At 42.6% G+C, this 27,845-nt stretch overlaps 1 protein-coding gene across 2 annotated transcripts in view; it reads right to left on the bottom strand.

Moving 5' to 3' along the window:
- Positions 1-979: 979 nt before the first annotated feature.
- Positions 980-27,845, bottom strand: part of LOC115459553 (coiled-coil domain-containing protein 93-like) — a 227,635-nt gene continuing 200,769 nt past the window's right edge. For both annotated transcript variants that reach the window (XM_030189365.1, XM_030189366.1), the window contains exons 22-23: positions 7,168-7,281; positions 980-1,321 (exon numbers count right to left, since the gene is read on the bottom strand). In XM_030189365.1, the coding sequence (XP_030045225.1) occupies positions 1,274-1,321; positions 7,168-7,281 (162 nt within the window). In that variant the 3' untranslated portion in view covers positions 980-1,273. The remainder of the gene's footprint in view (positions 1,322-7,167; positions 7,282-27,845) is intronic.

Raw genomic sequence — 27,845 nt, 5'->3', positions numbered from 1 at the left:
GTGGGATTCAATTATAAAAACTTTCCGTTTGTCTAAATTCCAGAAAAAGTGTTTTATACGCTGTACAATTTGTTTTTAATCTGTTTTCGGAATGCATGGCAATAGAGTGCTAAATGGATGCTCAGCAGTGGTGTTATGTTGGATATTAATGGAGTTAACTGACAATTCATTATCCCCTTCAGCCACCCAGTGTTATGCCTACATTTAGTAATTCTGGTAGTGCTGTACATCGTTTTTCCAAATGTGTTATGGATGTTTGATGAGCTATTACTAATGGAAGCAAGACTGATAGAATATCAGAATGACTAACATAAAACGACAACAGGCAGCGGGTTCTGTCCCACCCCTCTCTCCAATCATTTTGTGTTAGAAAATGATGTATCCTCCCATCAGTGTTGCTTGATAGAAACATGCTGCGAGGACTGTCATTCTACTAAACAGTCTTGACTTGTCACATTTGTTACTAGCTTGTCCTATATGCCATTAACATGATTACAGCAGGCCATCTATCAAGAGAGGTCCTTTCCTAGCCGAGGCAGAAGTTATCTTTTGTGTTCCACTGGAGGCAAAGTCCTGCCTCGGCATCTATCAGTATCTGCTACTGTTACATCATGTACCTGTCAGCACCATATACACATTAGTAGGACTTATGAAATCAGTGGAATATACTACATTCATGGCACTAAAATAAAATGAAATCCAAATGAAATGTCTAGTGAAAATCAAGTCTCTGTATTGTAAACAAGTGATTCATAAAATTTAAGGAGCCCAACAAGTTAGGGTTAACTACGAGGCTTCACTGGATTTCTTATGCTTAATATTCAGTCTAGTCTATACCTTTTCGTTAAGGAAGGAGAAAAGTGCTCATTTTCAATGATCAAATCCATCCAAAGTACGTGAAACTGTATTACACTTTCATTTGATCACCTTTGTTCTGTCCCATAGCTGGAAATTCATAATCATACAGGTCTTTTCTATGACACCAGGAATGAAATAGAAAAAAAATTTAGCAAACTATAAAAATGCAACGGCATTTCTACAGCACATTACAATCACACACATTTTTTTTGTCTTTTGTGCTTAAAATGCCCCAATACAGAATTCTGCAGAATACTGAAGACACAGGAATTAGCAATACAACAGGGTATACAGATCAGCTAAAGTAACTATGGATATTAAACATATTAATGGGATAAAAATTACTGCTATTGCATGGCAGGTAATTGATTTTAGCAGAATTAAGTTAATGAGCCTCATGGCGTGAAGAAATCCTTCAGGAGGTTTTCAGCTTCGATAACAGCATTTCATTCTTACGGCACTCCTGAAGATAAAAACAAAATACACACTTCTTAAAAGACTGCTATTGCTGCGAACACCAGTGAACCTGACCTCCAAATCTCAGTTTCACGGGCTGTGAACACTCTGAAGTTTAATGTTGGCAGAAGGGTGACGAGGCAGAGCAGGGTTTCTCAACCCAGTCCTCAGGGAACCCCTCCAGCCAGTCTGGTTTTCCAGATACCCACAACGAATATATATGAAATGTATTTGATTACACTGCCTCCATTATATGCTAATATTTCTCATGCATATTAATTGTACATATCTCGAAAACAAGACTAGCTTGAGGTTCCCAGAGGACCGGGCTGAGAACCCCTGAAGTAAAATATTGTAATAGTACTCAAGATAATTTCTTGTTAAGGTGGTAAGACTCATTTCTGCCAACGACCTTCTAAGGTCCTTGGTCTTCACTTCCAATCCTCAAGGGCCACCAACTGGAGTGTCATTTATTTATTTATTTGTTACATTTATGTCCCACATTTTCCCACCTATTTGTAGGCTCAATGTGGCTTACATAGTACCGGAGAGGCGTTACAGACTCCGGTGTGAACAAATACAAAGTGATGTTGTGGTAAGATAAAGTTCATGTGGCACAGCCACACTAGGGAATCGTACAACGGAAGAGTTGTACACGATTTGCATGCCTGCTACCTCCATTGTAGGCAAATCTTATGCAGGTACATTCATTCATTAGGGGTACTTGAAAACCTGACCTGTTCGTGACCCTTGAGGACTGGGAGTGAAGGTTCTAGATGAACCATTTAATAAGTTTCCAATGTTTTTCCTCTATTTGATCATTGGCGCCTCATCTTTTTTTTTGTATGCTAAGACCCTGGCTGTGTTAGTTCATGTTACCATACATACTGTACGTATAAGTATGTACACCCACTTCTGGAATGAAGTTCAGGTGGTAGAAAAAGAAATGCCTTGGCTTAAGGTATTTATACAGTGCGTGCCCTTGTAACTGTTCCCCAATGAAAACCTCAGCACAAGGTTAAAACATTGGATTACAGAACAAAGATGGCTCCTTTATATCCCAGTATGCTGATTCTATGACTTGTGGTTTATTTGGCTTTTCAGCACCTGCAATTCATATAGTTTTCTCTGCTGCTACTTTTGAGCGCTGGCTTGCTTTCCTTTAAGTCAAATTCATTTTCATGTGCTCCAAGTATTCAATTAAAAACATGGCATTTTCTTAATCTTGTTTACCCAGCCAACAAATTTAATTACTGTTATGTATTAATCGTCGGGAAAAATATAAATCTCTCAAATGGGGTATAACTAGAAATTACTTTTCTTTATTTCAAATGATATCATACCATAACAACACATGCAGATTTCTAAACATAAAAGCACACAAATTAAATAAGGCTCATTACATAGTAACATAGATGACGGCAGAAAAAGACCTGCATGGTCCATCCAGTCTGCCCAACAAAATAAACTCATATGTGCTACTTTTTGTGTATACCTTACCTTGATTTGTACCTGTCCTTTTCAGGGCACAGACCGTGTAAGTCTGCCCAGCACTATCCCCGCCTCCCACCACCGGCTCTGGCACAGACCGTATAAGTCTGCCCAGCACTATCCCCGCCTCCCAACCACCAGCCCCGCCTCCCAACCACCGGCTCTGGCACAGACCGTATAAGTCTGCCCAGCACTATCCCTGCCTCCTAACCTCCAGTCCCGTCTCCCACCACCGGCTCTGGCACAGACCGTATAAGTCTGCCCAGCACTATCCCCGCCTCCCAACCACCAGCCCCGCCTCCCAACCATCGGCTCTGGCACAGACCGTATAAGTCTGCCCAGCACTATCCCCGCCTCCCAACCACCAGCCCCGCCTCCCAACCACCGGCTCTGGCACAGACCGTATAAGTCTGCCCAGCACTATCCCTGCCTCCTAACCTCCAGTCCCGTCTCCCACCACCGGCTCTGGCACAGACCGTATAAGTCTGCCCAGCACTATCCCCGCCTCCCGCCACCAGCTCTGTCACCCAATCTCGGCTAAGCTCCTTAGAATTATATATGTCAGTCCATATGTTATATTTTACATTCAGACAAAATCTGATGTTTGCCAATGAAATAAAAGCAGACAATTTGGACCTATTATATAAAGTGTTAAGCTATCGATGCACAAGTGATTTGTTACAGAATCTGATCTCTAATCAGGGACAAACCCTAATGGGCCCCTCCAGGAGCATGCCTCTCCTCATACTGCTCAAAGGATAACTATTCACTGATGTCTACTTTGACTGTGCAGATCCAGTGGCTTTAGCTGTGAGTCTCCAGTCTCTGCTCCTAAGGGTCATGTGCTCGACCCCTAGTGAGTTTAACAGCCAGATAGAGAGCATCTTGGAAAGCAAAAAGGAAGAAGCAGAGGTTGATCTATTACTAATATTAATAACAAATTTTAACAATTTTTGGACCCCATATTCAGGATTACGAGTCCTGTTTCCGTTTGAAACCTGAATGACTTGGTTATCTTAGATGTTGAAACTATCAAGCCTTAGGGGTCCTCTAACCAAGCTGTGGTAAAAAGGGCCCTGTGGTAGCAGGAGTGGCTGTTTTTGCAGTGTGTCAGGGCCTTTTTGTTTTCACTGTAGTGAGTAAAAAAGGTTGAAACTCAACATAGTAACATAGTAGATGACGGCAGAAAAAGACCTGCACGGTCCATCCAGTCTGCCCAACAAGATAACTCATATTTGCTGCTTTTTGTGTATACCCTACTTTGATTTGTACCTGTGCTCTTCAGGGCACAGACCGTATAAGTCTGTCCAGCACTATCCCCGCCTCCCAACCACCAGCCCCTCCTCCCAACCACTAGCTCTGGCACAGACCATATAAGTCTGCCCAGCACTATCCCCGCCTCCCAACCACCAGCCCCGCCTCCCAACCACCGGCTCTGGCACAGACCGTATAAGTCTGCCCAGCACTATCCCCGCCTCCCAACCACCAGCCCCTCCTCCCAACCACCAGCTCTGGCACAGACCATATAAGTCTGCCCAGCACTATCCCCGCCTCCCAACCACCAGCCCCTCCTCCCAACCACATTCTCTGGCACAGACCGTATATGTCTGCCCAGCACTATCCTCACCTCCCAATCACCAGCCCTGCCTCCCAACCACCGGCTCTGGCACAGACCGTACAAGTCTGCCCAGCACTATCCCCGCCTCCCAACCACCAGCCCCGTCTCCCGATCTTGACTAAGCTCCTGAGGATCCATTCCTTCGGCACAGGATTCCTTTATGCTTATCCCACGCATGTTTGAATTCCGTTACCGTTTTCATTTCCACCACCTCCCGCGGGAGGGCATTCCAAGCATCCACTACTCTCTCCGTGAAAAAATACTTCCTGACATTTTTCTTGAGTCTGCCCCCCTTCAATCTCATTTCATGTCCTTCAACAAACATGACCACTGAGGTGGTGGTAAGGGCTCCCGCAGTAACCCAAGCAGCATGCGGTGCTGCCCGATTACCGCCAAGTTAGCACCGTGATAATTTAGGAAAAAATTTCCGTACCACAGGAAATGGCGAGCAATCGAGGCAGAACTACCGCTGGCAGCCGCGTTGGGCCCGTGGCAACCCTTTAGCAAAAAAAATCCCCTTCATTTCTTTGCTTTTTATTTAGTTAATTTACATTCTTCATTACCCTTCCATTTTGGAGTATATACATTCATAGCCGATTTGTTCCTGCAAGTACAAACTTACCATACAGGGAATTACATATAGGTCGGGTAGGACCTAGAAAATGGGGCTGCTAGAAATGATATCCAAAATGAATACGGAGGAGATTAATTTGCATGCACTGCCTCCACTGTACACAAATCTATATCATGCATATTCATTGTGATTATCCTGAAAACCTGACTGGCTGGGTGTGTCCCGAGGAACGAGGTGAGAAACCCTGGTATAGAGCCTAATACATAGCCTCAAGAATTTTGTTTTGATGTAAATGCTCTCTCTCTTTCTTTCTTTTATAGATAAAGGATCTGAAGAATCAAGCTTAATATCTGAGGCTGCATCATGCTGACTGGAGGTGGTACAGACACAAATGGAGCAGATAAGAACATAAGTGTTGCCATACTGGGACAGATGACAGGTGCATCAAGCCTAGCATTCTGTTTCCAATAGTGGACAATCCAGGTTACAAGTACCTGGCAAGATCCCAAACAGTACAATGCTGCTTATCCTAGAAATAAGCAGTGGATTTTCCCCAAGAGAATGGAGGCGCGGGACGGCGTCCGTTTAAAAACAGAGCGCCATCTTGTTAGAAGCAGTCCTCGTAGATATTCTGACAGGGCATGGCACAAGGTATGACAGAAAGAAAAAAAAACAGAGACTAAAGCTATTCCATTGACTTTCAATTCTCACCTTTGTAGTAGTTAAAATTATTTTGTTGTACTCGCAGAAAACAAGGGGTAACGCTCCTAAGGAAGCACTGGCGGAACAGGGGCTCCACTGTAGAGCGTTCCCAACAGTCTACGCTAGCAAAAAGATAAGTACCTTGCGTTCTGTATTAGAGTCTGAAGTCTTTTCCTCTGCAATTATAACGCAACATATTTGCACTTTGGAGAGTTTAGCTTGCTTCAATAGTATTTTGAATTGTAATATTTGTATGCAATACTTAGAGGTACTAACCTGCCAGGTCCTCATGTCTGTAAATTTTACCACGTGTCTATCAGTTGCTACACTGACTAACGTTGGAATACTGATAGCAGCAGATCATTCTCAACCAGACAACAAGGGGTTAAACTCACTCTCTGGTTCCCGATAGGAGGATGTACATGAGGGCAGCTTGTGTTAGACAACACAACACTTCTTTGTATTCTTTTTCTCCCTGCTAAGCCAAGTCCCTGATAACATCAGGACAACTTCTCTCTATATAGGTCCTGTGCATGTAACATTTATTATTTTCTATCCCAGCTTCTCCAAGAAAAGTATACTTGTGTACGACTAGTAAAAGAATCTGACTCTGTTACTGCTTCACAGTAAGGCCTCTGTAGTAGTTAAAATTATTTTGTCGTATTTTTATAGGGGTCTTGCAGAAAACAAAGGGGTAACGCTCCTAAGGAAGCACTGGCGAAACAGGGGCTCGCTGTAGAGCAGAGTGGAGGAGTGGCCTAGTGGTTAGCATGGTGGACTTTGGTCCTGGGAAACTGGGTTCGATTCCCACTGCAGGCACAGGCAGCTCCTTGTGACTCTGGGCAAGTCACTTAACCCTCCATTGCCCCATGTAAGCTGCATTGAGCCTGCCATGAGTGGGAAAGCGCAGGTTACAAATGTAACAAAAATAAAATAGATACTATTGGAGATTCTACATGGAATGTTGCTACTGTTGGAGATTCTACATGGAATGTTGCTATTCCACTAGCAACATTCCATGTAGAAGGCCGCGCAGGCTTCTGTTTCTGTGAGTCTGACGTCAGACTCACAGAAGCAGAAGCCTGCGCGGCCACATTGGTGATCTGCAAGGGCCGACTTCTACATGGAATGTTGGAATAGCAACATTCCATATAGAATCTCAAATAGTAGCAACAGTGGAGGAGTGGCCTAGTGGTTAGGGTGGTAGACTTTGGTCCTGAGGAACTGAGTTCGATTCCCACTTCAGGCACAGGCAGCTCCTTGTGACTCTGGGCAAGTCACTTAACCCTCCATTGCCCCAGGTACAAATAAGTACCTGTATATAATATGTAAGCCGCATTGAACCTGCTATGAGTGGGAAAGTGCGGGGCACAAATGTAATAAAAAAAAATGGATATATACACGGCTGCAGCATGCTGCACCTACAGCTGTATTCCTCCACCTCTGATTAATCAAAAAAACTTCTTACCTCTTTAAACTCCTTCACTGTTTTGAAGTAGAGCCGCTGTTTCTCTAGCAATTCCAAATACTCATCATTCAGCTGGTCTCGTCTCATTTTGTTTTCCTGTTTCTTTTTCTCCATCTGTTAAGAACATCCAAAATCTTTCAATGTGACATACAAAAATTCCTTCAGACTAATCCTATGTTCAGGTCAGTCTATGCATTTTTACTAATGATTCTGCAAGGAAAGGTAGGTCTCTCTAAACGTAGAGTAAGATTCACTTCAAGCAATCATAGTGAGCCGTGTACGTGGTCTATATGGATTTTAATAAAGGACACAAGCAAAAGTCTTACAGACCTTTCAACACGTCCTTTAGTAAGCATAATTCCATTTCAGTTATTTATCACCTGCCTATCTTAAAAGCGCTAGGCAAGGATCAACAGAAACAAGACTGCAAGACAAAAAGATACTAAAATCAAAGGAAAGTTCAATCTTTCCAGTGCATGTTGGTGCCTAATTCACATACTTTTGGAAGATCTTGTGCCATTTCAAAACTTTGCAATTTCCAGTGCACATAGGGCTTAAAAAAAAAAAAAAAAGCGAATCCTGTGTGGCAACTGAGTGGAAGCACATAGGAACTGAAAAGGCTTCCTAGGAACTGAATAGGCTTCCTATCATTTACTACACAGCAGGTGTGTATCTGCGTGGGGCCACAGGGGCCTGGGCCCCCGCAGATTTCGCCCTGGACCCCCCTACCGCCGTTAAGCCTCCCCCGCCTACCGCCAACCCTTTCCCCGCCTACCGCCGTCACCTACCCCGAGGTCCGCTCCTGCCGCTTTTTTAAACTATTACTTCAGCTGGCGGGGGGACCCCAACCCCCGCCAGCCCAGCCGAGGTCTTCTTTAACTTCATCTTCATGCTGTTAAAGCTGCATGATGCATCCTTCCAGTTGGACGGAGTTTGACGTCGCAGCACGTTGTACGGACGTCAACGTGCTGCGACGTCAAACTCCGTCCAACTGGAAGGATGCATCATGCAGCTTTAACAGCACGAGGATGAAGATGAAGTTAAAGAAGACCTCGGCTGGGCTTCAGCTGAAGTAATAGTTTAAAAAACCGGCAGGAGCGGACCTCGGGGTAGGTGACGGCTTTAGGCGGGGAAAGGGTTGGCAGTAGGGGGGGGAGGGTTGACGACGATGACGACGGCGGCGGGGGGGGGGGGGGCGGCGGTAGGGGGATTATAATGTGCCCCCTCACTCTAGCCCCTGCCCCCCCTACCGCCGAATCTCAGATACGCCCCTGCTACAAAGGAATCGTGAGGGCAGCTTTGTGAAAGATGTCCACTACGATTTAAGGAGAATCTATATTATGTGCAATGCTAAATGAAAACTGGGTGTTTGTGGCATCATTTTGTTTTCAGTTGAAACCATTTGAGGAAAGAGTCAAACCTACTCCTCACTGGTCTCCCACTTAGCCACCTATCCCCCCTTCAATCCGTTCAGAACTCTGCTGCACGTCTTATCTTCCGCCTGAACCGATACACTCATGTCACCCCGCTCCTCAGGTCGCTTCACTGGCTTCCGATCAGATACCGCATTCAATTCAAGCTTCTGCTACTCACCTACAAATGCACTCGATCTGCAGCCCCTCCTTACCTCTCAACCCTCATCTCCCCTACCCGTAACCTCCGCTCTCAAGACAAATCCCTCCTTTCAGTACCCTTCTCCACCACCGCCAACTCCAATCTCCGCCCTTTCTGCCTCGCCTCACCCCACGCGTGGAACAAACTCCCCGTGCACATACGCCAAGCCCCCTCCCTGCCCATCTTCAAATCTCTGCTTAAAGCCCACCTCTTCAATGTCGCCTTCGGCACCTAACCTCTACACCTCTACCCAGGAAATCTAGACTGCCCCAACTTGACATTTCGTTCTTTAGATTGTAAGCTCCTTCGAGCAGGGACCGTCCTTCTTCGTTATTATGTACAGCGCTGCGTAACACTAGTAGCGCTCTATAAATGTCAAGTAGTAATAGTAGTAGTAATATTTTGCAGGACATTTTCCACTCTGAGAGATGAAGCATTCTGCTAGCTCCGGAAAAAGAAAAAAAGAAAGATTTTTTCATGTTTTACATATGTTTTCACAATGAAAATATCTCAGAAGGGAAAAAATGTCTAAATGTAGCAATTTAGAAAACTCCTTTTCAGAAATCACACTAACCCCTGCCTACTAAGCCGCACTAGCAGCTGCCGTGCGGTAATACTGACGCAGCCTATTCACATTAAATGGGTCGTGTCAGCATTGCTGTGCAGCTTAATAAAGAAGGGGGTGGGGGTAAGATTCAGATTTCAGCGATTTTCAAATTGTGGGATTTGTTAAACAGGGGGTATTTACCCTTCACATAAATATTAAACTGTCTCTGGAATGATAAATTTCAGACTTAAAGAAGTTAATTTCAGAATAGGGTGCTTAAAATTTTTTTTTCATAAAAGCACTCGTGCTACAAAGAAATAATAGATACCTACCTGTATGCCTTCTAAAAATAAGCTCTTACAACGACCCTCAGTAGCAGACAAATTTATACCTGTCCAAAGGTGTAAATGTGTGCCTATACTCTCTGCGTGTGCATCTATAAGCAGATCTTGTGAAAGCAACTGCTATCTTTTGGCTTGCCTACTTTTTACTTAAGTATATCCCTGTGCAATTTTAAAGGAGCTGCTTTCCAAGTGTGAAACATGCTTTACATGCAGAACAAGCTTTATAACATTATCCAAGAGGAGGAAATGTATGTTTTGGCAGATTTGCAATATTTATTTTCATTCATTTATTTTCATTAAATGCCTGAACCCTGCAACACAACGAAACCAAAGCACGTAATGGACATAACATAACTCTTCCGCTCTATGATTCCCTAATGTGTCTGTTCCACATGAACCTTATTCTACCACATCATCACTTTGTATTTGTTCATACCGGAGTTGGCGAACGCCTCTCCGGTACTATGTGAGCCACATTGAGCCTGCAAATAGGTGGGAAAATGTGGGATACAAATGTAACAAATAAATTCCAATATGACTGGTATATCAATGATATGCTTTGATGTCCCCATGCATACCTGGTACCCACCCCCATCCTCCTACCCTGTCAGACTGTCATAGTAATGCTTGAATGTTTTCACTTATATACACTGTCAGCTAGCACATTTGCTTATTTCCGATCTGACGAAGAAGGGCAACCTTCGAAAGCTAATCAAGAAATGTATTAAGTTATGTCCAATAAAAAAGGTATCATCTTATTTTCTTTTCCATGTTTTATTTTGTTTGATTTCTATTGATAACCTTAAGAGTGGACTAACACGGCTACCACACTCCTCTACAATATGACTGGTGAAACATTCCTGTAACTGTAAATTTACAAGTAACAGCTGCTTCAGGTGGTGATAGGTTGGGGCAGCACTGAATATAGAAGTGAGAATGAAACCTAATAATAAGAAGAATAAAAAGCATTCAGTTTAATAAACGTTATTTTCCCGATTCCAAGTAGACACTATAACATGTCAGCAATAAATCACCCAATACGCATTTTGAAGCCCTGCAGACTGAACTGAAATAAAGGAATTGTTATATTTTTGGTTCAAATTACTATGCAGGAGAGAAGGGGATGGAGAGAGAGACAGCTGCACCAGCTTCAAATCTGACCCACAGGGAATACAACTGCTGTACACAGAAAAATGTCCAGACATTTCCTTGGTTCTTTAATCTGAATCTTGGTCTCTTTGGTGCTTGTTTTCCAGTTACATCTCCTGCATAATCAACACAAGAGCGGATGAATGCTGAAAGAAAACCTGGAGGCACAGTTAAACGAATCCCCATGAGAGCCGTCAATGCTTTACATGGGGCTGTGAAAGAATTACAATAATACACACACGATGCCAGAAGTACATCCTTGAAATTGTACAGTACTTTGCTTGGGGATTACGAATTAAGGATAACAAAGTAGGGAAGATGAGATAAGATTTGTATAGGAGTTGTCATGTTGTCATGTTTCACGTATGAAGAGAGGCTTGCTGACCTGAACATGTACACCCTGGAGGAAAGGAGGAACAGGGGTGATATGATACAGACGTTCAAATATTTGAAAGGTATTAATCCGCAAACGAATCTTTTCCGGAGATGGGAAGACGGTAGAACGAGAGGACATGAAATGAGATTGAAGGGGGGCAAGACTCAGGAAAGATGTCAGGAAGTATTTCTTCACGGAGAGGGTGGTGGACGCTTGGAATGCCCTCCCGCGGGAGGTGGTGGAGATGAAAACGGTAACGGAGTTCAAACATGCGTGGGATATGCATAGAGGAATCCTGTGCAGAAGGAATGGATCCTCAGAAGCTTAGCTGAAATTGGGTGGCGGAGCAGTTGAGGGGAAGAGAGGGTGGTGGTTGGGAGGCGAGGATAGGGGAGGGCAGACTTATACGGTCTGTACCAGAGCCGCTGATGGGAGGCGGGACTGGTGGTTGGGAGGCGGGAAATACTGCTGGACAGACTTATATGGTCTGTGCCCTGAAAAGGACAGGTACAAATTCAAGGTAAGGTATACACAAATGAGTTTGTCTTGGGCAGACTAGATGGACCATGCAGGTCTTTTTCTGCCGTCATCTACTATGTTACTATGTTACAGCACAGCCCCACAACTAGCTTGTTGAATACCCTGTAACCAGGGGCGGCCCTATAATGAGGCAGAGGCCTCAGAAGGCACTTTAGAGAAAGTGGCATCACAAATCCCTCCCCCCCCCCCAACAGGCAGTCCGACATCTTTTCTCCTCTCTACTCCCCCCCCCCCCCCCCAGTTTATTCATATTTGCTGCCTGCCTCTTCTCTCTACCACATCCTGCCCTGTATCTCTCAAATCTCTTTCTTCCTCCAGTTTACCTACACTTGCTCTGCGGAAGTCACCAGGCTGCAGCAGCAATTCACATTCGCTGCCCGCTGCCAGCCTCCGAGTCTTCTCTCTAGCGTGTCCTGCCCCTGAGGAAACATGAAGCTACATCTGACAGGCAGGGTTTCCAGTTCCGTGATTTTATCGCTGAATTGGATGAAGGTTTTGCAAGACGCTATATGAAAAAAATGCAGACGCAGGTCATGATTTTTTGGGCTTCTCCACCATTATTGGGTGACTCGTGGCCCTGCCCCCCAATAGCACGACTGGTTCATTAGAAGAGGCAGCCTGAGCCTGCACTGAGTGATGTCACTGGCCAAGTCGCCTCACTATTGGAGGGCTCAGCTCACCATTCTGGCTCAATATGGTGAGCCCTCTGGTAGCGAGGCGACTTGGCCAGTGTCATCACTCAGTGCAGGCAGACATAGAATGATTCGAGGGCCAGCCAGCTGAGCAGTAGCACAGTGAGCACACGTGGAGAACTAAGGACTCGGCATGGATGGAAGGACGGATAGATAGGCAGGTGGCCCCCCTGCTCCTCACCTAACCTCAGGTTGCTATTTTTTTTTTTTCATTTAATCATCAAAGATAACATAAAATATTATTTAGAGAAAAAGAAGAAAAAGACAAATAATAATATCAATTATACATAGGTAAATTTACATCTTGTAGACCACAACTTAAGGACAAGATACAAGGTAAAAAAAATTTCTGAGTAAACTCATAGGAAAAAAAAAAGGGCAAACCAAAGGGCAGAGGCATGAGGAACACCCATAGCCGGAGACCTCAGCACTTTCACTCTCTATTGGGCGTCCTGGGTTAATCTATCACTACTTTCTTTGGCTAATAACAATTCTCTCAACTTCTTGGGTTCCATAAATATATAATTAACAGAATCCAGGGATATTATACAACGACATGGAAATATTAACTTAAACGAGCCCCCTTTTGCGAGGGTTTTAGCTTTTAAATTCAAAAACTCCCGCCGACGGGCTTGAGTCTCCCTGGTTAGGTCAGGAAATATACGCACAGTTTCCCCAAGAAATTTATCATTCAAATGACGAAAATATAATTTAAAGGTATTCATCTTATCCATTTCAAGTGCAAAGGAAACTATAAGAGCAGTTCTCTCTGTTACCAGTTCTATAAAGTTTTCCAAAAACTCTGTTAAGTTCATCTCAGGTTGTTGTGGTGAAGGATTCAAAGGATTAGGCTTTCTTCCAGTTATGTATTGAAGCCGAACAATAGGAGGGAATCCCTCAGATGGAAATCCAAGTATTTCTGTATAATATTTACGTAGCATCTTCATAGCTGGAATTAGGGGCGATTTAGGAAAATTAATGAACCGCAAATTATTCTTCCTCCCTTGATTTTCGAGAGATTCTAGTTTCCTCACTAGAACCTCTCTATCTTTAACCACTGTCCCTGCAAAATTCTGAAGAGCGGAAAGTTCAATCTTTAAAGATTCCATTTGACCTTCTTGGATTTGCATTTTCTCTGTAAACTGTTTCTGCACTTGTTTCACATTATCAAATTCTTGAGTAAAAGAATTAGTTACCTGGGAGAGTAGAGAATTCATACCCTGGATAACATCCCATATAGAGTCTAACGTTACCACTTCAGGTCTTTTCACCTCCCGAAATACCGGTGCAACTCCCGTTGGAATGGGGGTAGACGTGGACAAAAAACCCCCAATCGGGGAAAGACCACCAACTAGGCCTCCTGGAGACGGTGGAATCTTCTCCACTCTGGGCGTTCCATCCGTCTTCTCCGTCGGGGTCATAATGCTTCCGGGTCGTGGAGGAATGGTATTCCCTGGCGGACTCAAAGAGATCGCCTCCGCGCTGTTTTCCGCCGATGTCATCACGGAAAGCTCCGAAGCGGGCGCCCGTATAGCCAGCGGTTGAATCCCGAACTGCTCTAAGAATGCTTGGCGAGGAGGGGGTACATTCCCAGGTACGGAGGCCAAGCCCTTGGGTTTTCCCTTCCGTTTCCCCATGACCAGCACAGGGTACGGATCTAACTTCTCGTTACGCAGTCTAGCGAGTCGGGAGCTCAAACACGCACGTCTGCTCTACTCGGCCATCTTGTCAAAAATCACAGAAACAGAAGCCTGCGCGGCCGCGTTGCTGATCTGCAAGAGCAAGCTTCTACATTGAATGCTGCTAGTGGAGGAGTAGCCTAGTGGTTAGTGCAGTGGAACATGGAATGTTGCTAGTGGAGGAGTCGCCTAGTGGTTAGGATGGTGGACTCTGGTCCTGGGGAACTTAGAGACTGAGTTCGATTCCCACTGCAAGCACAGGCAGCTCCTTGTGACTCTGGGCAAGTCACTTAACCCTCCATTGCCCCAGGTACAAATAAGTACCTGTACATAATATGTAAGCCGCATTGAGCCTGCCATGAGTGGGAAAGCGCGGGGTACAAATGTAACAAAAAAAAAACAACTTGCCTTGAGTTTAGCCACCCATCTGTTTACCCCAATTGACTTTGTACTACCCCCATCTTGTCTCCATTTATATAGCTGCACTTCGCCCCTCGCCACATAGTAAGATGTTTCATTGTATTAGAGGAACAGCATTAGCATCACATCTGTGTTATTTGAATGTTCTAATGTGCGCTTATTAAGTGTTCCGTTGTTAGTACGCTGACTTCGTATTATATCTGTTATTTGAATGATCTTCCATGCAGTCTGTTATGGTATTGTTTGTATTGTACTGATATTTACCATATTTCTGTTATATGGTTGTTCTACAGGGCTGTTAAATGTCTACATTTCTGATACAGTTTCATCTTAGTCCTATTACTAGGTCATTTTACTATTGTTATGCTGTTAGCAAAATTGTAAGTTTTATGTTAAACTGTACCTGCTGTACACTGCCTTGGGTGAATCCCTTCATAAAGGTGGTTAATAAATCCCAATAAATGACTCATTGCATTATTTTCTGAAATCTATATAACAAATTCATAAAAGTGTTCTTACATATGTGAACAAAGTTTGTTTTCATTTTATTCTTTTCTCCTATGTTAAAAAGATATGTGCTTGTATTAGAGTTTAAAAAAGAAAAGAAAAAAAAGCTGTTTGCAGTCCAGAATGCTGCAGTGAAATTGATTTTGGGTGGAAGAAGGTTTGAACGTGTGACACCATATTTGATTCAAATGTACTGGTTACCTCTACAAGCCAGAATTGAATTCAAGATTTTAATCTTTGTTTTTAAAATTCTGTATGGTTTTAGACAAAGTTATTTGCAAGATTTTGTAATGCTTTACACTCCAAGTCTTCGCTCAGTAAATAAAATTATGCTGGTAAAATGTACCAAGGCCCGCTTGTAGGCTGCGATCCACAGAGCAGTGCAAAACTATGGAATCTCCTTCCAACTACTAGGAGGAATACCAAGAACTATATGTTATTCTGTTGTAACTTGAAAACCTGACTATTTAGGAAACATTTGCCTGGCAACGTTTGACTTTGTTGTTTTCTGTTTTTCTTGTTTAAAATTTTATATTTATGCTACTCTGGGGCCCTTTTACTAAGCTGCGTAGATGGAGTTACTGCCCGGTTACCATGTGGCCCTTGCAGCAACTTCAATTCTGGAACATGTCCGCTACGCGTGTCTGAAAAATATATATATATTTTTTGACGCGCGTAGACCATTACCCCCCGATTACTGTGTGAGATCTTACCGCTATGTCAATGGCTTGTGGTAAGGTCTCAGACCCAAAATGGACATGCGGCAATTTTCATTTTGCCGCACGTCCATTTTCGGCAAAAATTTTAAAAAAGGAATTTTTTGTAGGTGCGATAAAAAAATTCTGCGTGCGCCCAATACATGCGTCTACACTACCGCAGGCCATTTTTCAGCACACCTTAGTAAAAAGAACCCCTCTATGTTTTACTTATTTTATAATCTGCTCTGAAGTAGAGAGGTGTGGTAGCCGTGTTTCACAGTAAGAATACTGAAAGGTAATTTTAAAACAATACAGGAACGTAAGACCTTTGAAATAAGAATGATTGAATATTTTGACACCCAACAAACAGGACTTAATAAGGATCTGGGTTTTCTAACTCATTATAAAACATAAAGCTGTATTTCTCTGTTTATTTCTCTGTTTATTACCCTCCTCTCACCTACCAACACCCATCCTGTCAGAATATCAATGAAATGCTTTGATGTCCCCATGCATACCCCCACCCTCCCACTCTGTCAGACTGTCAAAGTAATGCTTTGATGTTTCTCTTATATATACTATTTGCTACCACATTTGCTTATTTCCGATCTGACGAAGAAGGGCAACCTTCGAAAGCTAATCAAGAAATGTATGAAGTTATGTCCAATAAAAAAGGTATCATCTTATTTTCTTTTCCATGTTTTATTTTGTTTGATTTCTATTGATAATCTGCTCTGAACTGAAGGGATGAGCAGAAAATAAATGCACTCAATGAAATGAAATGAAATTATTGGAGGGTGTTCACAAGCTAGTAGGAGCACACTTGTAAACTAGCATATTCCACAGAATTATCAGCTGAAGGTCTGGAATAGCTGGCACTTTTAAAAACAAATCTCTACCTAAAAGCAGAATGGACGGTTTGATGGCTCAGTTGTGGTTCTGCATACTGCTATGTGGAGGGATTTGGACTTGATCTGTGACTCGGGTCTTCTCCCCCCTTTCCTAGGTTAGCTGAGGCTAAGGAAGATGTGAAGCTACAGCCTATTGGGGGGGGGGGGGGGGGGTAGGAAACAGTCATAAGAATAGCCATACTGGGTCAGACCCATCTAGCCCAGTATCCTGCTTCCAACCGTGGCCAATCCAGGTCACACGTACCTGGCAGAAACCCCAAATAGAAGCCACATTCCATGCTACCAAACCCGGGGGCAAGCAATGGCTTCCCTCGTGTCTACCTCAATAGCAGACTATGAACTTTTATTCCAGGAACTTGTCCAAACCTTCCAAGGGAAGAAGGAGGAAGCGGCAGATTCCGGACCTGTGGGAGGGGAACATAAGGAGCGATGCTGGATTGTGGGCAGCGTGCCATACACTGTCAATTAAAATGTTCTACTACTTATTGTGTTGACATTGTAAATAGTATACTATGCTATACACCGACTTGAGTGAATTCCTTTAAAAAGGCGGTAAATAAATCCTAATAAATAAATAGAAATAAAAAACAAATTACTGTAGGATTTCGAAAAGGAGACTTAGCGGATGCCCTCAGTTGAGGAATGTCACTGCAAGAGACAGACTACCATAAATTGGAAGGGTGGAGAGAAAGCTCTAAGTAGTTGTGAATGAAGATTCGGGGCACAGAGTTCTCAGCACGGGTCCCAACTTAACCTAAAGGAGCAGGAGAAAATTGCTGGATCAAAAAAGGACCTGAAATATCTTATATGAAATAGCAGTGACTCTATAAGTGGTCTGAATGTTTCCTTAATGTGGCTAGTTTATTAGTTGAAGCTTTTTAATCAAAGGTTACATGAGAAGGCTTACAAAGAATCAATTTGTGCAGCTCAGCCTCCTGGTAATAAAATTAACACTTTAAAAATGAGTTATTCACATTGTCTATGTATGCCTTCTCTGCACAAGAAAGGTCACACATGGTCAATCCAATTGACACTGTTTTGAAAATCACATCTAATTACATTCTGGTAAATGTTTTAGGAAGCTTAGAACGATTCCGCAGGGGAAATATTGCTACATGAGGCCCATTCCATTGTCTGATGAGCTCCGCTTCTGAAATAAACCACTCTGCTCACAGCATTCCACTGTAGAAAGCATCGCCTACAGGTGGTGACTAAACATTCAGCAGGTAAGTTAAAGCTGACAGTACTACTATTCTATAACACTGCTACACATAGGCAGCAATATAGATGGTCATATGAGAAAGTCCTTTCTCCGTAGAGCTTACAATTTAGTCAAGACACACATGCACGGCAAATAGGTTTTGGGAAATAAAATGATGGTTTTAGGATGCATTTGAAGATAGACAGGAAGAGAACACAACACATCAAGTAAGGAAGTCTGTTCTCGATATATAATAGAGCAAGGCGGAAAACAAAGATAAGAGAGATTTGTCAGATGAATGGGAGAGAGGAGAGGTTAAAGAGGAGCTGCAGAGTAAAGGCATTTGTATGTGACTAGGAAATGATTGAACGGTATGCAGAAGTGGATGGGAAGTCGATGTAACGACTTGAGAAGGAGTACATGGTTAGAATGACACTGGAGAAATGTAAATCACATAGCTGAATTCTGAATAGAATGTAGTGGAGGTGAGTTTAGTATGAAACATGAGGAGCAGGTTAGAGTACTTTAAGTAGGAGGCAATGAGGGAATTTGTAAGGGCTTCTGGTAATCTGATAAGAAAAAAAAGGGATAGATTTTGGTAATAATATACAGAAAGTCAAGTTTTGGACATCTATTGAGAAGCAGAAATAGGAATTTAAGACTCCATGGTTACAGTTTAAAGACCATGTGGTAGCCTTACATTTTTCTTCCATAGGGAGTAAGTGAATATAAGCAATTAAGGCAGCCAAAGCCATCACCTAATGTACTTGTGCTGAATCATAAAAAGGTCTACTATTGCATAGTAATGCGAAATACTGTTTGCAAGCCATTTTGATAGGGTGTGATTCATAACCATATTTCTTAGACCAGAGCATCCTAAACTGTGGGTCAGGACTCCATATGAGGTCACAACCTGGGCGGACTTTCCATAGGTGCATTATTATTCTGCACCTCCGTCCACAAAAAGATTGTCAAGCACTACTCTAGATTAATCAGATTGTCACTCATTATGAGCGAGACCACTGATGGTAGCAAGCCAGGGGGTTCTCAACCCAGTCCTTGGGACACACCTAGCCAGTGGCGTTCCTAGGGGGCTGACACCCGGGGCGGATCGCCGATGCGCCCCGCCCCCTGGGTGCAACGTGACTCCCCGGCGAAAGAACCCCCCCCCCGGGTGCATGCTGCGGGGGGGGGGGGGGGGTGCTGCGCGCCTGTCCGCTTCGTTCGTTTCCATGCGCCCTCTGCCCCAGAACAGGAAGTAACCTGTTACGGGGCAGAGGGAGCACAGAACAAACGCAGTGGACAAGCGCGCGACACCCCCCCCCCCCCTTGGTACGCCACTGCACCTAGCCAGTCAGGTTTTCAGGATATCCACAGTGAATATCCATGTGAGAAATGTGCATGCACTACTTCCATTCTATGCAAATCTATCTCATGGATATTCATTCTGGATATCCTGAAAACCTGACTGGCTAGTTGTGTCCTGAGGAATCAATTGAGAATCTCTGTAGTAAGCTAAAGACTGAGGTCAAATTTTAAAAAATTTTAGTTACTGGGATTTAACAACTGCCATTATGAAGAGATTTATCCAAGGTGATGTACAGCAGGTACAGCTTGAATTAAAACCTACAATTTTGATTAACAGTATAAACAACAGTAAAAAAAAAACTAGAATATACACAAACTAGACAGTATTCGATTCAGCTCCAAATACATTACTCATATTTGGCCGAATAGTGATTTAAATTCAAATACAAATAATTCGGAGCTCTATTGTGCTAAATCTTACTGAAATGAACACTTGATTTCTGATTTCACACTGCTTTTATTATTTGTTATGTTAAAGCTCAATGCCCATTATTTGTATTGGGTATTTGGCTGAATAATATTTTTCATTATTTGTATTCGGCCAAATAGTAAAATGTGCTATTTGGTACAGCTCTAATACAAACCTCTTCTTTGTTAGTATATGGCTTACTTAAGAAGGTAGGCAAGACTATGGGTTGGTTCATGAGCAAGGCTGAAATTTTGAGTGCGTTCTCAAAACCATTCTACTCTTTAACAATTAGAGGTATGGAGCATATGAAACAAGTGCCTGTAGCACAACCAGAAACAACAGGACCCTTCAAGCAAGGAATGTCAGCAGTATTGTCTCAAGTAGTTGAAAGCAAGGTTTCATCAACGAAACAATGGCCATGTTCAGATCCCAGAGAACTGGAGGATTCCCAACTAAGGGTTTTGCATGCTCAATATTTTGTGTGAACTTGGTGATCTGTGGCTAAAAGGAAACAGGCAGTTCTTTGCTTGAGAATGATGCAGAATTGAGGAAGTACTCTATTGAAGAGGTGTTCAATTCTGAAGAGGAAATGTATATCAAATAAATATAAATATGTAATTAATATAATACTCTATGAAGCTTGCAGAAGGATTCAGGCCTTCCTTGGCACATTGCAGATAAAAGTTTTTCCATTTCAGACAATACAACCATCTACAAGATGGTTTTCTAGGCACAATGAGGATATCCTCTATCTCCTAGGAAAGCCAAAGAGGTGGTACTATAAAGCATTCACCATCCATGTTGTTAGTGCGAGGGCAAGGATGTTTGGGTGAAGAATGGACCCTTGTTCTTGGGAAATCAGATTGGCAGCATTTCCCAGTTCCCACAACTGTTCTTCTGAAAGACTGAAGAAACAAGAAAACCACATCTGTTAAGGTCAGAAAGACACTATGAGGAGTACTCTGGCTTTGCTTTGTTTCACCTTCTGTATAATCATCAAGTTGAGAGGCATAGGTGGAAAACCATAAAGACCACCAGTCTACCAGAGAGAACACATTTGCCATCAACTGACACCCCCTGGGTCTCCTGGAACAGATGAGAGGTAGGTTTCAGTTTACCTCTGTTGGAAAAAGGAACCATCTCTGGGTACCCCATCAATGGGCACTCTAATTCACCAGTGGCTTGCTCAGGGCCCACTCAAATAGTTCTAGGATTCTGCTAAATCAGTTTGTCTGTGACCCCATTTGGACACCTTGAAGGAAAGCTGCTGCCAGTTTCCATGAGAGGACCAAATCCCAAACTCTCAGTGCTTTCTTACAGAGGATGTAGGAGCACAAACCTTCTTGCTTAAATACAATATGGTTATCTGGATGAGGATTCTCCAGCCTGGGAAATTGTAGAAAAGGCCTTTTCAGTCCTGAAAATCACTCTCAGTTCCAGAAGATTTATTTGGTAGGTTGATTCCAGTCTGAACTAGTTGCTCTGTGTTCAAAAGTAAAAATGTGACTCCCCACACCCCATGACAGGCATTTGTAGTAGGCAACAGATGATATCAAGGTTGACAGAAAAGAAGATGATCTCACATGAGGATCACAGGGTCCCCCACCATCAGAAAGCTCCCGTCATAAGAATAGGGTTGAGTTAAATAATCTCATTGAAATTTGAGCACTCACTGAATGCAGTGAATTTGGATTAATGCAAATGGGTGTACCTAATATTGTTGCCATCATTTGACTTAAGAGGACCTGAATAGCATGGTGAGGAAATTTTCCTTGAGAGGAGAATCCTTTCCAATGAGAAAGAAATTTCCTAGACGGGTGCACATATAGGCACAAACAAACAGTATAGTCTGAGATAGGGGTTAGTGATGAATTCAAAGCTGATGATGAATCCCAGAGATTGGAGGGGGGAGGGGGGGGAAAGACTACTGACCTTAGGCTAATTCCATCTCTGAGGAAGTGGACATTTTATCAGTCATTAGAGTTTAGTAAAACAAATAGCTTTCTCACCTCCTGAAAAGAGCTGTGTCACTACTAGGTGCTTGTCGAATATTCTCAAGGTTGCCAAGATTCAAAATGCAGAATTTTGTTCTGGTAGAAGATCATTAACTGCGAATACTAGGAATTTTATGCAGGTAGAATAAAAGAGCATGAAGACATATGCATTCTTTAGAACCAGTGAGCTTGCCAAATGTCCCTGGTTTATCACAGATATGATAGTTTGAAGATTGATTGCAAATCTCTTCATTTCTTCAGAATCAATAATTATCTGGAGTAGAAACCTGTTTGGTCTTCCTTCTGAAGGGGCTCTATCATTCCGCTTCAAAGGAGGAAGCCCACCTCTGCTGAAGAGAGACCTTTGTAGGATCTCCCATTTGCCAGTGTGCAAGAGGGCAAAATCCCTTGGAAGCTGATAGAAGTGGAGGCTTTAGTTCTCAACCATGATACAGAATACCCAACTAATCTGTGGTTATGTTCTTCCAGGCATCCTTGAAAAGAAACAACTTGTCTCTGGCATCAGTGTTGTTCTAAAAAGAGGTGCCAGTTATGCTTTGTGGCCACAACCAGGAGTGGACTTGGGCTGTCCCAGTGCCTGTATTTTTTGCCAACAACTTTTCATGTTGCCTGGGCTAGTGTTCTTATTTCCATTATGGCTGGAGAGTACTCTCCCCTTTAGTACAGTAGATCCTGAACGTTCTTAAGTGATATGGAAACAATAGCAGATACATGTAGGACTGCTTTTATGTAGAAGTGTGTTCTCCCATAATGGCTGAGAGACTTTCTAGCATTGAATGGTGAGGCATAGTTCCTGGATCATTTGATTTGCTTTAGAGAAGGTTCCACCACCAGTGATTCACTTTAGAGTTGGAGGTGGTAGAACTAGAGGACATGAAATGAGATTGAAGGGGGGCAGACTCAAGAAAAATGTCAGGAAGTATTTTTTCACGGCGAGAGTGGTAGATACTTGGAATGCCCTCCCGCGGCAGGTGGTGGAGATGAAAACGGTAACGGAATTCAAACATGCGTGGGATAAACATAAAGGAATCCTGTTCGGAAGGAATGGATCCTCAGAAGCTTAGCCGAGATTGGGTGGCAGAGCCGATGGTGGGAGGCGGGGCTAGTGCTGGGCAGACTTCTATGGTCTGTGCCCTGAAAATGGCAGATAGAAATCAAGGTAAGGTATACACAAAAAGTAGCACATATGAGTTTATCTTGTTGGGCAGACTGGATGGACCATGCAGGTCTTTTTCTGCCGTAATCTACTATGTTACTATGTAAATCATTTTTTTTAAGGGAGAGAGAAAAGTGGCAAAAGAAACAGGAGAGGGGGGGAGAGAGAGAGATGCATAAGAGACTAGGTAAATATAAGAATGGGTTGAACTGTATTCTTTATAGCAGGGTAATAAATAAATTACTTATTCTGTGGTATAAATATCAGTGTCTGAAGTGCCCATATTTCTTATTCTTATATAAACATAAGCCCCAGCCCATCAGATGCCTGCTAACGTCCCATAGCGCCCTTATATTTACTCTCTGTAACAGAATCAATTTCTGTGTATAATTACCCTGCATCATAGACACTAAACATGCTTAAAAAGTATCAGTACATTCTAATGTCATTCTAACAATTCAGCAATCAGTTATTTAATGACACTCAGATTGCAGAAACCATACAGTACATTAATTCGAAATCTCATGCTTTCACTTTCATCTGATTTTGGCAGACCGAGAGATCAATAGAAGAAAATGTTCCAAATGATTTATGACTGGTTTTACTATTTTTTTCATATGACTGCAAAAATATATTGTGTAGATAATTTGGATGAACAAATAACCCCTCTAAAATGTTTTTATATTCGCTAGGAGAAACTGGTCTTGGCAAGCAACAATCACAACAGCCCTGCAAATACATCCAAGGTTTGTGACAGATTGCAGGCTTTGATAAATGATGCTACACAGACCAGACCTATAATTACTAGTCGTGTATTTTGTCAAGGAAATTATCATAATCAGGCCTAGTCTTCCCTCAGGTGTGTTACTGACAAGATGGCTGTAGATATTCCAAGCTACATCATTTTGAGGGGAAAAAAATTGTGTGGTTACTGCTTTTATTCCATAAAAAATGCAGAGTAAAAAAAGTCACAAAAACAAAAGCAAAGTATAATCTGCAAAGTACTTATTGTAATACTATATTCCTGTGGAGTGCAAACAATTTATAAGAAAGGGAAAAAGCCTCTGCACCCAATAAACGTTAGCAGGGTAAAGAGGATATAAACTGGGTCAAACTCTCATCATCGGCATAAAAAAAACTCTCTCTCATTAAATCTTGCTAAAACTCCACAGGAAGTTTAATTTTTCATGGATCCATCCGAAAATGTGGTAAAAAAGACACTTGGTACTTTTGAATAAAAATAATGCATATGGAATTTCAAATAAAAATTTGGAGTTACTTTTCTGTAAGGCATACGCAGTGGGGAAGAAATGTATACTCAGGCACTGGACACAGGCGGAGCCACCCTCAGTGTGGCTCTGGAGGAACAGATTCCATGAGCTAATGCTCTGGGAGGCCAGATCGGCCTTTAACAGCCCAAAGAGAAGGAAGCATTTTATAACTATATGGAATCCATACTTACAAAATATCTCTCATAAAGCAAGAAGTGCAGTACTCAATATTTTAGGTAAACCCTAATTTGAGAGGAACTCAGTCGACATATACTCCTTGTGTAATTAGGTATAGATTGACGTTGGATTTTGAAAGATGATACCATGAAGTAAGGAGCTCAGAGTAGAGGCTATGGGGGGGGGGGGGGGGGGGGGGGGGGAGGGAGATGGTTGAAGGGGAGTTACTGTTATATAAAAAATTGATGATCACTGATGAAACAATTAAGATGTATATAAATGCATACGCTGTATTGTTATGACTTTAATCTGTTCGCTTTCTATAATTTTGTTTAAAATGTCTGATCATCAATAAAAAACGTTTAAATATAAATTAGTTGAAGACACAAACACGCATAGAGAGTCAGTTACACCAACTGTGGCCAAAATTTCGCTACCTTGGGCTGTTTCAAGGCGTGCGTGACCAACCGTGGACAGGATGCTGGGCTCGATGGACCCTTGGTCTTTTCCCAGTGTGGCATTACTTATGTACTTATGTCCTCTACTTGGCTCACCTTTATTACTTAGAGCAGTGATTTAACCTATTGTGATGTCATAGTGGCTCATTCCACCAATAAGAGCCAACCTCATTAGTGATGTCACAATGGCTTGATTGTATAGAATGTTTGTACATTTGGGAAGCTTGCCAGGTGCCCTTGGCCTGGATTGGCCGCTGTCGTGGACAGGATGCTGGGCTCGATGGACCCTTGGTCTTTTCCCAGTATGGCATTACTTATGTACTTAACCAGTAAAAGAGAGCACACAACTCATCTTCAAATCACCCAGTTTTACTGTTTACACCTTGAAACAGCCCACAGTAGTGAAACTTTGGCCACAGTGACTGACTATGCACATTTGTGTCTTCAACTAATTTAAAAGCTAAGTGTTTATTTTTACCACATTTATTTGTTTATTGCATTTGTATCCCACATTTTCCCACCGTATGGCAGGTTCAATGTGGCTTACATATTGCTAAAAAGGCGGTTACAAAATTTAGATTTGTAGAAGTCTAGTACATAATACAGAAGTACAATAAACGCTTAGGTTGATATCCTACTATATAAATGAAGAGTGACCGACATCACTCCCGACGTTGTTACAGGCAGGAACAGCGGCAGGCAATGCAATGAGCGCTCCAAAGCCTAACCACTCCCACCTCCTACGTCCGCCCTCAAATCCCTCCCCGAAGCGCCGGGCAAAACGATCCTACACCTGCGGTTCCCGGGATTCTACACAACCAATACAAAACACCGACCCTTCCATTGCCCCGTTCTGTTGGCTTTCCTATTCTAGGGAGCCATGCTCGGCAGGGATGTTCTTCGTACAGATGTACCCTTCTGGATGATCGATACGGATTGCAAGCACTGTCCCTTCCTTCTCAATTTCCTGCCACAGCTCTGACTTTCTTCAGCCCTGCCTGCGCCGACACAACCCTGGCTCCGCCCCATCAGCCCTCAGGCCCCGCCCTATCAGCCCTCTGATCGACGACGGTTCAAAGACCCAGGGCTCCGCGGTCTCGAGGCTCCGAAGGGGGTGGGAGCATATTGTGAAAGAGGTTAATCCGTGGAAAATTAAACTTCCTATGGAGTTTCAGCAAGAGTTAATGAGAAAGGGTTTTTTTTTTTTTTTTTTTTTTTTAATGCCGATGGAGAGTTTGACCCAGTTTATATCCTCTTTACCCTGCTAACGTTTATTGGGTGCAGAGGCTTTTTCCCCTTTCTTACATATTGTTTGCACTCCACAGGAATATAGTATTACAATAAGCACTTTGCAGATTATACAAGAGAGGTTTTGCTTTTGTTTTTGTGATTTACATACTCTCTTATCCTCTTATTTGTTGAGTAAAAAAGTCAATCAGAATTTAGATAAATTACAATTTACTTTTGAAGTAAGTGCACTGGAAATCCCAAACGTCTGTTTAAAAATGTTTAAGATTGCTTAATAGACCATTATTGTTAACTGGCTTTTATTGAAGGAATTTATATGCAACAGAAATCAATCTAGGGGAATACTCTCCCTGAAGTGTGATTTTATTTGTAGCTACATTAAACACCCATTATTATTCTTATGATATGCTTTTTTTTTCTAACACTAAAGCAATATTTTTTTTCAAGAGACCACCTGTAACATGTGTTATCTAAATACAGCAGACCACCAGTTGCACATGTGTGCCGACTCGCTGTTGCACAGTGAAACTCTGACACTTCCAGTGCTTTCTAGTTTCTGAAAAGCACCTGAGAACACCTCTTTTTTGGGCAAGATTGAGAGAGATTATAAAATTGTGCCCCAGGGACAGGCTGAATGCATGCTCTAACCCTCAAAAAGACCCTGATGGATAGATTTACCAAATCTACTGTTGCACCAGTAGCTCACGTTCAGGCAGCAATGGATATTGGTGTGCTTTCGAGAAACTTTCTTAGCGATTAACCTGAAATTAGCCACCAACACAGTCCTAGTTCTGACATGTCCCTTTAAGGTCAAACCAACTGGTGCATAAGTGAATGATATGAAATTAACTATCTTTTGAAACTGGAACCTCCAGCTTCTTGGAGATCAAATCACTGGGTGAACTTTCAAAGATGTTTCTTCCATTCCAGATAGAAAACAAAGGTACTTTTACAATCTAGAATGTGCAAGGCTTAAGAACATAAGAACAAAGCATTGCCACACTGGGACAGACCAAAGGACAATCAAGCCCAGCATCCTGTTTCCGCCGCTCTCAAGACAAATCTCTCCTCTCAGTACCCTTCTCCACCACCGCCAACTCCAGGCTCTGCCCTTTCTGCCTCACCTCACCCCATGCTTGGAATAAACTCCCTGAGCCCATACGCCAGGCCCCCTCCCTGCCCATCTTCAAATCCTTGCTCAAAGCTCACCTCTTCAATGTTGCCTTCGGCACCTAACCACTATACCTCTCTTCAGGAAATCTAGACTGCCCCAACTTGACATTTCGTCCTTTAGATTGTAAGCTCCTTCGAGCAGGGACTGTCCTTCTTTGTTAAACTGTACAGTGCTGCGTAACCCTAGTAGCACTCTAGAAATGTTAAGTAGTAGTAGTACTGATTCCAACAGTGGCTAATCCAAGTAACAAGTACCTGGCAAGATACCGGAACAGTAAAAACAGATTTGATGCTGCTTATCCTAGAATATGCAGTGGGTTTTCCCAAGTCCATTTTAATAATGGCTTATGGACATTTAGGAAATTATTCAGGCCTTTTTTAAATCCTGCTAAGCTAACTGCTATTACCACATTCTCTGGCAATGAATTCCAGAGTTTAATTACACATTGAGTGAAGAAATATTTTCACCAATCCATTTTGAATTTACTACTTAGTAGTTTCTTTGTGTGCCCCCTAGTCCTAGTATTTTTGGAAAAAGTAAACAAGCAATTCACATCTACCTGTTCATCTCCACTCAGTATTTTATATACCTCTATCTTATTTCCCCTCAGCCACCTCTTCTTCAAGGTGAAGATCCCTAGCTGCTTTAACCTTTCCTTATAGGGAATTTGTCCCATCCCCTTTATCATGTTCGTTGCCCTTCTCTATACTTTTTCTAATTCCAC

Source organism: Microcaecilia unicolor, unplaced genomic scaffold, assembly GCF_901765095.1.
Source record: "Microcaecilia unicolor unplaced genomic scaffold, aMicUni1.1, whole genome shotgun sequence".
Lineage (NCBI taxonomy): Eukaryota > Metazoa > Chordata > Amphibia > Gymnophiona > Siphonopidae > Microcaecilia > Microcaecilia unicolor.
Note: the sequence above shows the minus strand (reverse complement) of the source record. Positions and strands in the feature narration are given on the sequence as shown.